At 39.5% G+C, this 13,047-nt stretch overlaps 1 protein-coding gene across 1 annotated transcript; it reads right to left on the bottom strand.

Annotated features, from left to right (window-relative positions):
- On the bottom strand, nt 1-12,384 carry clta (clathrin, light chain A). The gene is made up of 5 exons (XM_085356155.1): nt 12,125-12,384; nt 11,440-11,468; nt 10,283-10,400; nt 9,630-9,741; nt 1-1,127 (listed from the first exon to the last, which is right to left on the bottom strand). Exons 1-5 carry the CDS (start codon nt 12,300-12,302, stop codon nt 956-958), a joined length of 609 nt encoding a protein of 202 aa, XP_085212281.1. The 5' UTR covers nt 12,303-12,384; the 3' UTR covers nt 1-955.
- Between the last annotated feature and the right edge of the window lie 663 nt (nt 12,385-13,047).

The following is a 13,047-nucleotide window of genomic DNA, read 5'->3' as shown; positions in this document are numbered from 1 at the left end:
ACAAACATGGTCAACCAACATCTGGCTAGGATCTAGTTCTCTTTAAACCCACAAATGTCTAATTTTAGTGACAAATGTTTTATATAATGTATATATATTGCCTTCTGTTTATGTACATAGGTACACGCATCAAGTACATACACTGCTGAGGTTTAAACACACATACAAATAGGTCACATTTATTGTAATGACTGGACTTCAGTTCCTGACTAGGAGGGGGAGAGGCTTTCAAAAGAAATGCATAGTTTAACACAATATGCCACAAGCAGGCTCTACACACAGTTTAAAGTACACACACTGAATTTGGAGTTCTGTCTGAAGAGTTTGGTCCTTCAAATCAAAATCAGAAATGCTTTGTACTGGACATGCTGCGGAAAGAAATGTGAATGAAACCATGTAATATCAACTCTCAAAAGTAAAAATATTAATGAGGCTGACAGATTAACAGTGACAACACAGCGTTATAGGAATGATATCGGGGGGGGGGGGGGGGGGGGGCATTGTAAAGCACTGTAGTGTAGCTGTTGGCCCAAACAAATGTCAGCCCTTCCCTTTTCGTGTCCCAACTCACCACCCTTGCACAACTGTCACACACACCTTGAGACCTTGTGTAGATCTGTCCTTGATTTCATTTTTACTAAACAAGGGAAACAAAGTCTTGACTGATTTATTAAAGAGGTGTATAGGTAAAATCTTTAAGGGGCAGAAAATAGTGAGCAGGTACATCAAGGCTAATCTTTACAGCCCTGCCAGGAGGAAATACATCAGGGTAAGGCAAGTGACTATACCCTGTGAGGTGGGGGAAACAAGGCTGTGCATGACTGACAGATATAGACACAGGGGTGTAAGTGCCCCTTGATATCAGAATACAAATGGAGGGGCATGAGAAGTTGGTTTCGTTGACGTGTCATGGAAAAAGATGATATGGAATGATTTCCCGAGCAGCCTTGGGTGTCTAGCGGACTAGTGGGGACTGCTTCAGGGAGATGAGGACCGAACGCATGCGGGACACATCCTTAGCCTGCTTGCTGGACTTGGGATTAAAGTCACAGAGCCGTGCCACCCGCTCCCACTCTGTGCCTGGGTTGTTCTCATCCAGATCTGAAATCATGGCTTCCTCAGCCGCCCTGTAAGCATTAAAGGAGGAAAAGACAGAAGAGCGAGCCCATCAGTGTGTGAAGTCGTAAGATACACAGCTGTGCAGCCCTGAAGAAGATCTCTGCTGACTAACATCACATACAAGTTCTTTAGACAAAGTCAGAGGCGCCAACAGTGAAATTTTGACTCAAGTTCTCAGTTTTGGTTACACTGAAATTGAACTTTAAGCCTGGCATTAAAAACTCAGTTTTTCCATCTGATTTTGTCTGGGTTGGACTTTTTTAGTTCAGCAGCGTCTACCTCAGGGCTGGACAGTCCAATCACTACACACAAACATCCATCTATCTTTACTCCCAAAACTGAGTAATCAACAAGGAACAAGCTTTCCCGGCTACATTACCTGTGGCATGCCCCCCACTTTACAGAATACAGCAAGTCACCTGTATATTCTACTCTCAACATCAGGGGGAGATATATACACAACAATGAGATATCAAGCTCAAGCCAAAAACAACCAACCCACCCCCCAAATAATAATAATAATAATAATAATAATAATAATAATAATAATAATAATAATAATAACAACAATAACAACAATAAATTAAGAAAAATGTGTTTCTGGCTGGATAAAATTGCTGTTCATTAAGGAACTCAACAAGAACCAAGTATAGTGATATGTAGTTATCTGTATACTTGTCCTTGATTAATAGGAACAGTAATACATGTTCAGATTTTTAATCAAGCCTAGCAGAAAAACAACAAAACGAAAAAAAAAAAAAAATGCATTAAGCATGCATTGGCAAGCAGAAAAGCGGGGTGTTTCAGCTGTGGCAAGGAATGCGCTGACGTTGAAATTATGTGTCTCAAATGCCAAACAGATAATTAACTTTAAAATATTTAGGCACGGGTGTGGGTTCATTAAATCCATCAAAGACCAAAAAAAGGTCTTTACAAAGATTACTTATGTAGTTAAACAAATGCAAACAAGAACAAAAACAAATTAAAATAAATTAAATTGATCAGTTCCACTATTACAAGGCAATTTGAGATTCAAGCCACAGATATGGCTAAACTCTTGTGACACCCCATCCACAAACATGAAACTCAATGCTATTCTTTGGTTCTACTTAAAAGGATCTTTTGTAGTCTCCACCCCACCTGAGCTAATAACTTAAACACAGTACACAAAGAAAAATAGGGCAGGTGAGAAGCTAATGAGCATTCACTTTCACAACCATCTACAATACACAAGGGACTAGAAGGACCACAACATCACAGGAGGAACATTATACCAAACTCTAGGCTCTGGATCTAACTCTTGTGCTATTCAACTGGGTACCTCTGCAATGCACTATAAACACATACACAGACAGAACTGCATCTAACCCCTGTGAAAATGATAAAGTATTTTGAAATTCTGGGGTTTTATATTTTTACTTAACTGGTCTAGGCGGTAGCAAGGATGGTTAATATGTGTGCTTTAAGGTGCATAGGAAAAGAAAACAGGGAGAAACAGTTTCACAAGTCAGAATTTAGGAGAGAGAGAAAGAAAGAGAGGGGGGGGGTGAAATAAAAGACAACAAAAATGAGCTCAAATGCAGATGTTTAAAGTCAGCATGCAAAAGCAACATTTTTCTTTTGGCTTTATTTTCCTAAAAATGAAAATGATTAGTGTGCAGCCTTTGGTTTGCTAAACTGAACTGATCTTCTATGTTTTCTATAAATAAAATATCAGCTTCTCAATCTGTAATAAAGTTAATAAATTTAACCATCTGCATCATCTCAGTAATCTGATCTACAGAGTCCAACAGCTCACTTATTTTTCATGAATTATAAACACACAATGTTCCTACATTTGCAAATAACACTCCAATTCTCACTTCCTCCAAATAGTAGGTATAGAGTGACACCAATCAGATGGAGGAAGATGGAAGTGGAGCGATTAAGATTCAGTGTCATTCTGCATTACTAAGACTAAAATTTCATTCTGTGTTTAGGTGAGTACAACAATAAGTTGGAAAGCTCCACGGGTGTGCACATTTTGAGAAAAGGACTATTCAAATAACACAAAGACAGCGGTAACATGATGCTAATTTTCAGATGAGCAGCTCAACAAGAAAGAAACTAAACACTTTAAAATGCTGGAGGCAATGTAGGAATAACAAGAGGCCTGGAATTTCTTTACATGAAACCAGGTTTTGCACCAATCTAAATTCTTACATTTGGCAACTAAGCTGACAGCAACAAAACGTGCACACCACAATGAAGGCTAATGGATATACCCAAGTAATTTGATAGCAGAACCAAAGGCTGCACAGCTCAAGCTATTCGATAGCTAGCTGGGCGTATCAGCAGGTCATCTTAACATTCTAATAAAGCATGAACACAGCTCAGTTTGAAGCAGTTGTGTATCCACGATTTGATATCTTCACATTTCTTATATATAAAAAATAAATAAATGCAATAATTACTACTGCCTGGAAACGAACTCCAGGCTCATTCAGCATTTAAGAAAAAACCTGGCATGTGTTTCTAAATAATTACGGTTTTCTTAATCATTTATAGGCTGATGTTTATATAATACTAAGAAACCTCAAAAGTACCATTGTGAAGTGAAATGATTTACCGTCTACACAAAGTTTGCTGCTTCAGTTTAGCAATTTCCTTCTTTGCCGTGAAAACAAATGAATACGAGAGGAAAAAAAGCGTTTGAAAGTTTCAAATCTGAGAGAAGGACAGATTTCCTATCCTGAAACAAACGTAATTCATGGGGAAACTGTATCAAAAGAATTCGTTAACCGTGAGTGTCAGGAGTGTGAAGATATATCCGGCCCTCGAGGCCTGGAGTTCAACACTCCTGGCCTATGGCATTCACCCAATAAAGAATGCTACCAAAACATCCTGCAACAGCAACTTCTTCCAACCACCCAAGAACAGTTTGGTGAATAACAATGCCTTTGCCAGAATGATGGAATACCATACCATGAGGCCAAAGTGATAACTAAGTGGCTCAGGGAACAAAACATTGAAATTTAAGGTCCATGACCAGGAAACTATCCTTAATCCAATTGAGAACATGTGGTCAATCCTCAAGATGTGGGTGAAAAAGCAAAAACCTGCTAACTGTGACAAACTCCAAGCAGTGATTATGAATGAATGTGTTGCCATCACTCAGGATTTGGCCCAGAAGTCGACTGACAGCATGCCCGGGCGACTGCAGAGGCCTTGAAAAAGAAGAGCCAGCAAATATTGACTCTTTGCATAACGTTGATGTAATTACCAATAAAAGCCTGTGAAACTTATGAAGTGCTTGTAATTATACTGGTTTACATCACAGAAACAACTGAGAAATTTTTTTTTTTTTTAAATTCTAAAAACAATGAAGCAGCAAACTTTGAAAACCAGTAAGTGTGTCATTCTCAAAACTTTTGGCCATGATTATAATATATGAGATTAAGGAAAAGAAAAACCACACACAATTGCTTCAACCCATCTCTACATATCTTACTTTTAAGTAAAACAAGAAAACCAACATTAATAAAGTTGTTAAGTGGAAAAAAACCCAAAACATTTTCATTAATTTTTTACGCAGTTGGTTTAAGCAGGTGTTAATTGTTAGAAATTTATGAAATGCATTTGGATAATGAGTTGCTGAAGAGAATCAAAGAGAAATGAATGAGAAATTAACATGGGCACAGTTGTGAAAGTATTCATTTGATTTCCATGGATGTGATGGCATGCGTTACTGAAATATACCGACAGGCATCAAACTCACAAATGTCATGCAGATGATATGGATATGGAGTTCAAATTATAAATGCAGTTTATATTTGGAAAAAGTTCAAGCTGGATAGGTAAAGTAACGATTATGAATCCAAGCACTTCAAATGTATGACTGAAGGAGAAAGTAACACATGGCAGCAGAAAGAAGGTAAACTGATGCTCTAAGAGATATGTGATGTCAATGGCTGTTGACAATGGGGGAAAAAAAACAAAACAAATAAACAATAAGAGGAGGATGTTAGTTGGAGCAACATACACATAACCAATGAGCTCAGAGAAGGGTTGCTTGTAGAAGTCTTCATCCAACACCCTGGACAAATATCCGCCCAAACGACAGAGCAGCAAGAAGGCAGGAGAAAAGAGAGAAAGTGGTAAAAGGGAGAAGAGGAATGGAAACACAAGCACTGCAAGTTACCGTACAATAATATGCTTAGGAATATAACCAATCAGGTGTTTGATCAGTGCCAGAGGGATTTAAAGACTGTTTAAAGAAAGTTTTACATCTTTAATGCCATTGCACAACACACTTTTAGTTCTTCATACCTCTCACATTTTGAATACTTGACACATTTTTAACTAATTAGCCTAACAGTGGAATCTCTTAACCCAGTATGTTATAGCTATAACAATAAGCGTAACCCCACATCAGTGCATGCAACGCTGTAAGAAAAATCATGTGACAGGTGAAACAGCTGCTGTGCTGAACAGCAGTGCAGTGTCTGACACGTAAGCGCAACTTTTGAATCATTCGCATTTGTGCTGAGGAGTAGACGAGACCACTTTAAGTGCCATTTGTGCTTTTAAATTTTTGGCTTGTCATCACCCACTACACAAAGGGACCATGGAGGAAAAAGAACATTTTTCCAATCTGGGATCGTTTAACTCCCGCCCACATACACAAGAAAAAAAAAAAAAACCAAAAACATTTGTGCATTCTGCATTTGACATACTACTACTACTACTACTACTACTACTAATAATAATAGATTGGATTTATATAGTGCTTTTCAAGGCACCCAAAGCGCTTTACAATGCCACTATTTTTAAAACCCATTACCCTGTTCTACACCTTATACGTTTCTGAAGCCAGAATACGGTAAAAGGAGCTCTGCAGATTACCTCGAAAACTGTTAGTCACCCACAGGATGTGTCGTGAGATGTCATGACCTTTAGTAAATTACCTGCATCAAGTCATGAATGCAAAAGTAGAGATGCACCGATTGACCGTTCATAAATTGGAATCAGCTTATTTTCAGTGTTTTACACCTTGTCTGGTGATCAGTCAGACTCCCATATGACCGATTATAAGCCAGTCCTTTTAATGTACGTATGACTCACATACAGCAGCACAGGCTATTAGTTGCACACCTACCCACATGCTACACTGTTAGCACGGAAGTGAGATAAGAAACAAGGGTGGCTTAATCAAACAAACAGAAAACAAAAACGTTCAGAACAACAAATCTAAAGAGATATTTAAACATGGACATTTTAAAGAAACTAACAGAGGAAAAGTAGCTAAAGCTATCCAGAGCTCAGAGGCAGCCTGAGGATGAGCAAAGGATCAAAGCGGTTATGAGGAAAATTACAGAGAAAAAGAAGACAATGTCTTGTTATCTGGTGAAGTCATTTCAGGTAAATGTGGGTGTACAACAGCTTATTTTCAGATAATTATTTATACTGCACTGAAGTAGTTTAAATTTTAAAAAAAAAGATCCTGTAATTGTCAAGTTTATTGACAATTACAGTTTATTTTACACGGAAGAAAGGTGGAGTTTTGTTTGTAACTGTTGTCAGTTAAAAGCCTGCAAAAATCAGTAACGGCAGATTAGAAAAATATCTAAACTGACCAAGAAAATTGCAATCGGTGCATCTCTATACAGAACCCTCCTGTGATAATAAAAGACACAGTAAAAAGTGTTTTTACCTCACAGGAAATATTTGACTCCATTTGTTTTCCTTAAAATATCACACATTAGTTATTAAATTTCCTGAAATAACAGCAAATTGCATAGACTTGTCTTAGGTATAGGTAATTTTAATGACTGAAGACATGCAGTGAACAATAACTCCAGTGTCTGGGAAACTTAATAAAGTGGAACCCCGACTTACGAAATAAATTCATTCCAGAGGGTCTTTCGCAAGTCAAAATTTTCGTAAGTCAAAATTTTCCATCGCCTTTTGAGTGAGACTATGCTGGCTGAAGACGAAGTTCTTGGTGGAGGAGGACCTCGCTCATACAGTGGGGCAAAAAAGTATTTAGTCAGCCACCGATTGTGCAAGTTCCCCCACTTAAAATGATGACAGAGGTCAGTAATTTGCACCAGAGGTACACTTCAACTGTGAGAGACAGAATGTGAAAAAAAAAAATCCATGAATCCACATGGTAGGATTTGTAAAGAATTTATTCGTAAATCAGGGTGGAAAATAAGTATTTGGTCAATAAGAAAAATACAACTCAATACTTTGTAACATAACCTTTGTTGGCAATAACAGAGGTCAAACGTTTACTATAGGTCTTTACCAGGTTTGCACACACAGTAGCTGGTATTTTGGCCCATTCCTCCATGCAGATCTTCTCGAGAGCAGTGATGTTTTGGGGCTGTCGCCGAGCAACACGAACTTTCAACTCCCGCCACAGATTTTCTATGGGGTTGAGGTCTGGAGACTGGCTAGGCCACTCCAGGACCTTCAAATGCTTCTTACGGAGCCACTCCTTTGTTGCCCGGGCGGTGCGTTTTGGATCATTGTCATGTTGGAAGACCCAGCCTCGTTTCATCTTCAAAGTTCTCACTGATGGAAGGAGGTTTTGGCTCAAAATCTCACGATACATGGCCCCATTCATTCTGTCCTTAACACGGATCAGTCGTCCTGTCCCCTTGGCAGAAAAACAGCCCCATAGCATGATGTTTCCACCCCCATGCTTCACAGTAGGTATGGTGTTCTTGGGATGCAACTCAGTATTCTTCTTCCTCCAAACACGACGAGTTGAGTTTATACCAAAAAGTTCTACTTTGGTTTCATCTGACCACATGACATTCTCCCAATCCTCTGCTGTATCATCCATGTGCTCTCTGGCAAACTTCAGACGGGCCTGGACATGCACTGGCTTCAGCAGCGGAACACGTCTGGCACTGCGGGATTTGATTCCCTGCCGTTGTAGTGTGTTACTGATGGTGACCTTTGTTACTTTGGTCCCAGCTCTCTGCAGGTCATTCACCAGGTCCCCCAGTGTGGTTCTGGGATCTTTGCTCACCGTTCTCATGATCATTTTGACCCCACGGGATGAGATCTTGCGTGGAGCCCCAGATCGAGGGAGATTATCAGTGGTCTTGTACGTCTTCCATTTTCTGATGATTGCTCCCACAGTTGATTTTTTCACACCAAGCTGCTTGCCTATTGTAGATTCACTCTTCCCAGTCTGGTGCAGGTCTACAATACTTTTCCTGGTGTCCTTCGAAAGCTCTTTGGTCTTGGCCATGGCGGAGTTTGGAGTCTGACTGTTTGAGGCTGTGGACAGGTGTCTTTTATACAGATGATGAGTTCAAACAGGTGCCATTCATACAGGTAACGAGTGGGGGACAGAAAAGCTTCTTACAGAAGACGTTACAGGTCTGTGAGAGCCAGAGATTTTCCTTGTTTGAGGTGACCAAATACTTATTTTCCACCCTAATTTACGAATAAATTCTTTACAAATCCTACCATGTGGATTCATGGATTTTTTTTTTCACATTCTGTCTCTCACAGTTGAAGTGTACCTCTGGTGCAAATTACTGACCTCTGTCATCATTTTAAGTGGGGGAACTTGCACAATCGGTGGCTGACTAAATACTTTTTTGCCCCACTGTATTTATCAATAATTTCTTTGTTTCCATCGAGAGCACTTTACGCTTCTTCTTTTCACTTGCAGAAAGTTTTTTCGGCCACATTATGAATGAACGATAGGCTAATTGCAAACGAAAAGCACACGAAATAGCGCACTGCAACAACAATACGTCTTTCACGTGAACAGCGAAACGCAAGTACGAAAGCCAAGGAGTTTCACATGATTTGGAAGGCATTGTGAGCATTCTGGGCTCAGCCAGCAGATTTCGTTACGCGGGCATTTTGCTGTACCACGGGCAGAAATATTGCAGTTAAGTGCCTTCGTAACTTGAATTTTTCGTTAAATGGGGTCTTTGTAAGCCGGGGTTCCACCGTATTTTTTGGACCATAAGGTGCACTGTCGATGAATGGGTCCATTTTCATACATAAATCGCCCCAGATTATAAGGTGCACTGTCGATTTTTGAGAAAATTAAAGGATTTTAAGTGCGCCTTTTAGTGTGAAGAATAAGTGGAGGTCAAATAGCATTTTAACTAAAAAGGTGGTGAAAAGCCACATGAGATTTCCCCTTAGAGAGAATGGATTTTCTTTAAAATATGAACCTGTAGACAACTGAAACAAAAACTGATGCCACACACAAATGGGGAGACCAGCATACTGTGTTTCTTGAAATTCAAGGATAGGTTATTCCGATTCTTCCTGAAAAAAAAAACATGGATACAAATTTCAGTAATTAGTTGTAAACTTACTCAAGGATACAGAAGTTGAGTGACCGGATGGCCATCATTTCTTCCCCTGCCACAACCGACAGATCTACATTCTTTTTAAGCTGGGATAACTCACATATCCCCACAGTCTTCTTTCATTTTTATTGATCTTCCATCCTGTTTCTATGCGTTGACTATCATTGACTACAGTACCTGTTATTGGTTTTGGTTTTCTCCAGCTGCTCATTCTGCCTGGCATGCCATTCCTCCAGCTCCACCTTGGCCTTCTCCTTCCATTCCGTCTCCTGCTGGCGAGAGTTAGCATCTGCAGAAGTAAACGCAAAAATACAGAAATCACGCTCAAGAGCAGAGACTGATAAAAGAATAAACATCCCCAAAAAGATGATGAACATAATGATGTGAAAGGAAACAGGGACAGAAATAATTGGTTAACACTGTATGTGGAATATCCAGTAAAGGAAGGTCATTTACACAACAATATTTCAATAAAAAAATCTGCGATAATATTTCTGATGATACTTGCATACAGTGACACAACAAGACAAGTTGATGTTACAAAAGTGGCTAGATCAAAAACTATTAAAAAGGTACTAAATGTCATAAGGATCTAATGCTTAGCGATCAGAGATGCCTGGGGTTCACACACTGTCACTCACAAAGTAAACCCCTTGCATTGCTATAGCAACGGTATTGCAACATGATAATTTATATCATGTAAAAATTGTTACCAATATTATCGTTGACAATGTGATATAGCACAGCCCAAATCTCTACCTTTACTTATCACATCTCACATATCAGTGTTCTGTCCTACCCTATAATAAAGCGTTCTTCTGGGTGCTTACCTAGCTCCTCCAGCCTCTCTCTTTGCTCCTCCCTCCACTTACGTAGACTTTCTGGTTCAGCCTGCAGTCGGTCTGCATTAGAAATTGCTGCATAGGCATCTGATGGACCATTGCTTTCCTGAGAAAGGAGCAAAATGGTAAGCACAGTTTTATCAATATTTCCAATGATTTGGCTATTTATCCATTCATGTTCAGTGTTTCATTTTTCTAACCCGTATGTGAAAGTTGTCATTAAAGTGGAATTGGCTTCCGCACCCCCACACCCCAATACGCATAGCGTACATGTACTCTTAGAAGATTCTCTCACTGACAGGAAAGGAAGAAATGTTGCAATGACAGCACAGGAAAAGGAAGCTGAAGTGACTAACAGACAAATATTCAAAAGCTCGGCTACTAAAAATCACTGTTACGGTGTTAAAAGGAAATTAGTATTTTCCAATGACGCACACAGTGAAAATTCAGCAGAATTGATATATAAACATCTCTTGAGCAAATCTTAGTATTCAAGTAAATGAATTTCAAGGATAATTGCTGTTTGTTATATTTATATAACAAACAGCAATTATCCAGGAAATCAAGGAACATAACTAAAATGAAATGTGTCAAGAAGCAAAGAAGTTTAAATCCAAACATGAGAATCTTCAATGTCATGTTTTTAAACTGATGCTAGTAAGCTGTACAGAGTGAAATGTTTTTTGTTTTTTTTTTAATAAATCACCCCCTTTGATCTTTACTGAAGGCCAATTGCCTGCCATCAGGCACTACTTTGAGTCACTGAACTGGTTGCAGGTCATCCATGAGCAGCCATGGTGCTGAAAGTCTGCAGTCTTACCAATTTCAAATAGGTCTGTACCAGAAAAGGCCCCACTCATTGTTGTATATCAATGCATCTGTGGGCCCTGTACTATGAAGCAACTTCAACACACTGAGATTATCTTTGTTTTGTAGATTCAAATCCTTCTTTATGGTGCAGGCATTTAGTACAGACCATCCTTTTCATCCCTCTATTTATTCTTCCTTTAACACTATACGTTAGTGCATACACAAACAATTTCTGTATTAAAAGATTTTAATCCTTTGTGCACTTATACACACAAAACACAGGAACAAACACAAGGTGATTTCCAACATGATAACTAAAGAGCAGATGACATTACCCCATGAAGCTCTCCATTGATGGCACCATCTAAAACAGGTAGAGGTGAGACTGCAGTTAGAAATCAAGCAGACAAATTAAGGCATAAACATGACAAAACATCTTGAAATATTAAATGTCCTAAAAGAGATTTTTACCATGCCTTGAACTTGTCTAATGGAGCACCAATTACTGTTGCTAAATGCACTCCTGTTTCGTAATAATGGATGTCAGCATTTCTGACCAACAATTCCTACAACTGAGGCTAGATTGGAGGAAATGAGTAAGTCATGAACAAAGGTTGTTAAGCTGTGCCCATTTCCTAAGTGGCTGACACAAACTGCTGTAAATGTAGCCGCAAGCAATCAAGTTAATTGGAAAGCAATGAGTGGCAGTGCCAGCAGCAGTAGCTTATTTCAGCATAAAATAGCATGTATTAATAAAGGACTTCAAGTTTCACCTGTACGTGTTCCTTGTGAGTTCAAAGTAATCTTACACAGGTTAATATCAACGCTAACCATGTCCACTTGGCTAATCTGCTAGCTCAGTTAGCCTTAGCTTTAGTGTCCGTTCAGGGCCAAAATAGCGTCTAGATTAACCGCATGTTGAACGTTTAGTTACACGTACACAAAATCCTCTATCACTAATGACGCCAAACAGACAACATACAGCGACATTTTCTTCGCTTGAGGATAACAGCCACGCACCGTTAGTGTCTCCTAGCGAAGAGGGGACATCTCCACTGTCCAAGATGCTGAAGCCTTCGTCGTTTTCAATGCCCGCAATTTCGCTTTCCTGCTGGGCCAGGAAAGCGGCAGCGGGGTCCTCCTCCGAGCCGACACCGTTTCCAGCACTGGGCGCGTTCAGCATGTCAAAATCGTCCATGTTGTCTGTAGTGATAGAGGGATAAAACTGTGAAACAACGAGCAGGTGTAGCACCACTGAAACCGATTAGACCAGCAGGAAGAAGGACGAAAGGGGAAAACGGTAAAAGCTGGCGTAGCGGAAACATCAGAGTAACCAATCACAAGCAAGAATGGATTACTGGCAGTAGTCATGGCCAATCATGTAACAACTTTCTCATAACGGGACCAATCAAATATTTGAAAGCGTTTCATGCGGATCCCATGACCTGCTGGGTGCTGTTGTCAGAAATAGAGAAAAATCTGCAGTATTTTTTTTAAAATCTGCTGCACGTTTAACACACAACTGTTTGCATAGCTATGATTGGGAATTCGTCAGATAAGAAAAATAAAATTAAAATTTCAGCATTTTTTTCTGTTTTATTTCCTCAGGTTTTTCGTTTACCCTCTAACTTTACAAGGCCTGTCATTGATTTAACTCCCTGATATTGCTTAACCCTTATATTGGAAAATTGTCTTGAACTGTCTTATTCGATCACAGACCGTTATTCCAGTTATTTTAGTCTTAGGACTAAGACTTCTGTCGTCTTCTGTCAAAAAGTTTTCCAGCTTCCTCTTCATAACCCTGGCAGCAGTTGTGTCCCGCCCCAGTATAATTCCGCGCTGGTTAATTATTTACAGTTCTGACAGTATCAAAGGGCTCAGGTGGCAAGCGTTCACCTGACTCAGGTTATATAGCTGGGTGCAACTGCTCTTTTAAAACAGGA

Source organism: Diplotaxodon limnothrissa, linkage group LG6 (genome assembly GCF_057381915.1).
Source record: "Diplotaxodon limnothrissa isolate DT_005_m linkage group LG6, D_limnothrissa_male_GT1.1, whole genome shotgun sequence".
Lineage (NCBI taxonomy): Eukaryota > Metazoa > Chordata > Actinopteri > Cichliformes > Cichlidae > Diplotaxodon > Diplotaxodon limnothrissa.
Note: the sequence above shows the minus strand (reverse complement) of the source record. Positions and strands in the feature narration are given on the sequence as shown.

Coding starts and splice junctions, on each gene's coding strand:
- clta (XM_085356155.1), bottom strand. CDS start 12,302: ATGGACGATTTTGACATGCTGAACGCGCCCAGTGCTGGAAACGGTGTC. Junction 9,742..10,282: donor AGAGAGGCTGGAGGAGCTAG/GTAAGCACCCAG, acceptor TTACTTCTGCAG/ATGCTAACTCTCGCCAGCAG. Junction 1,128..9,629: donor AAAACCAAAACCAATAACAG/GTACTGTAGTCA, acceptor TAATGCTTACAG/GGCGGCTGAGGAAGCCATGA.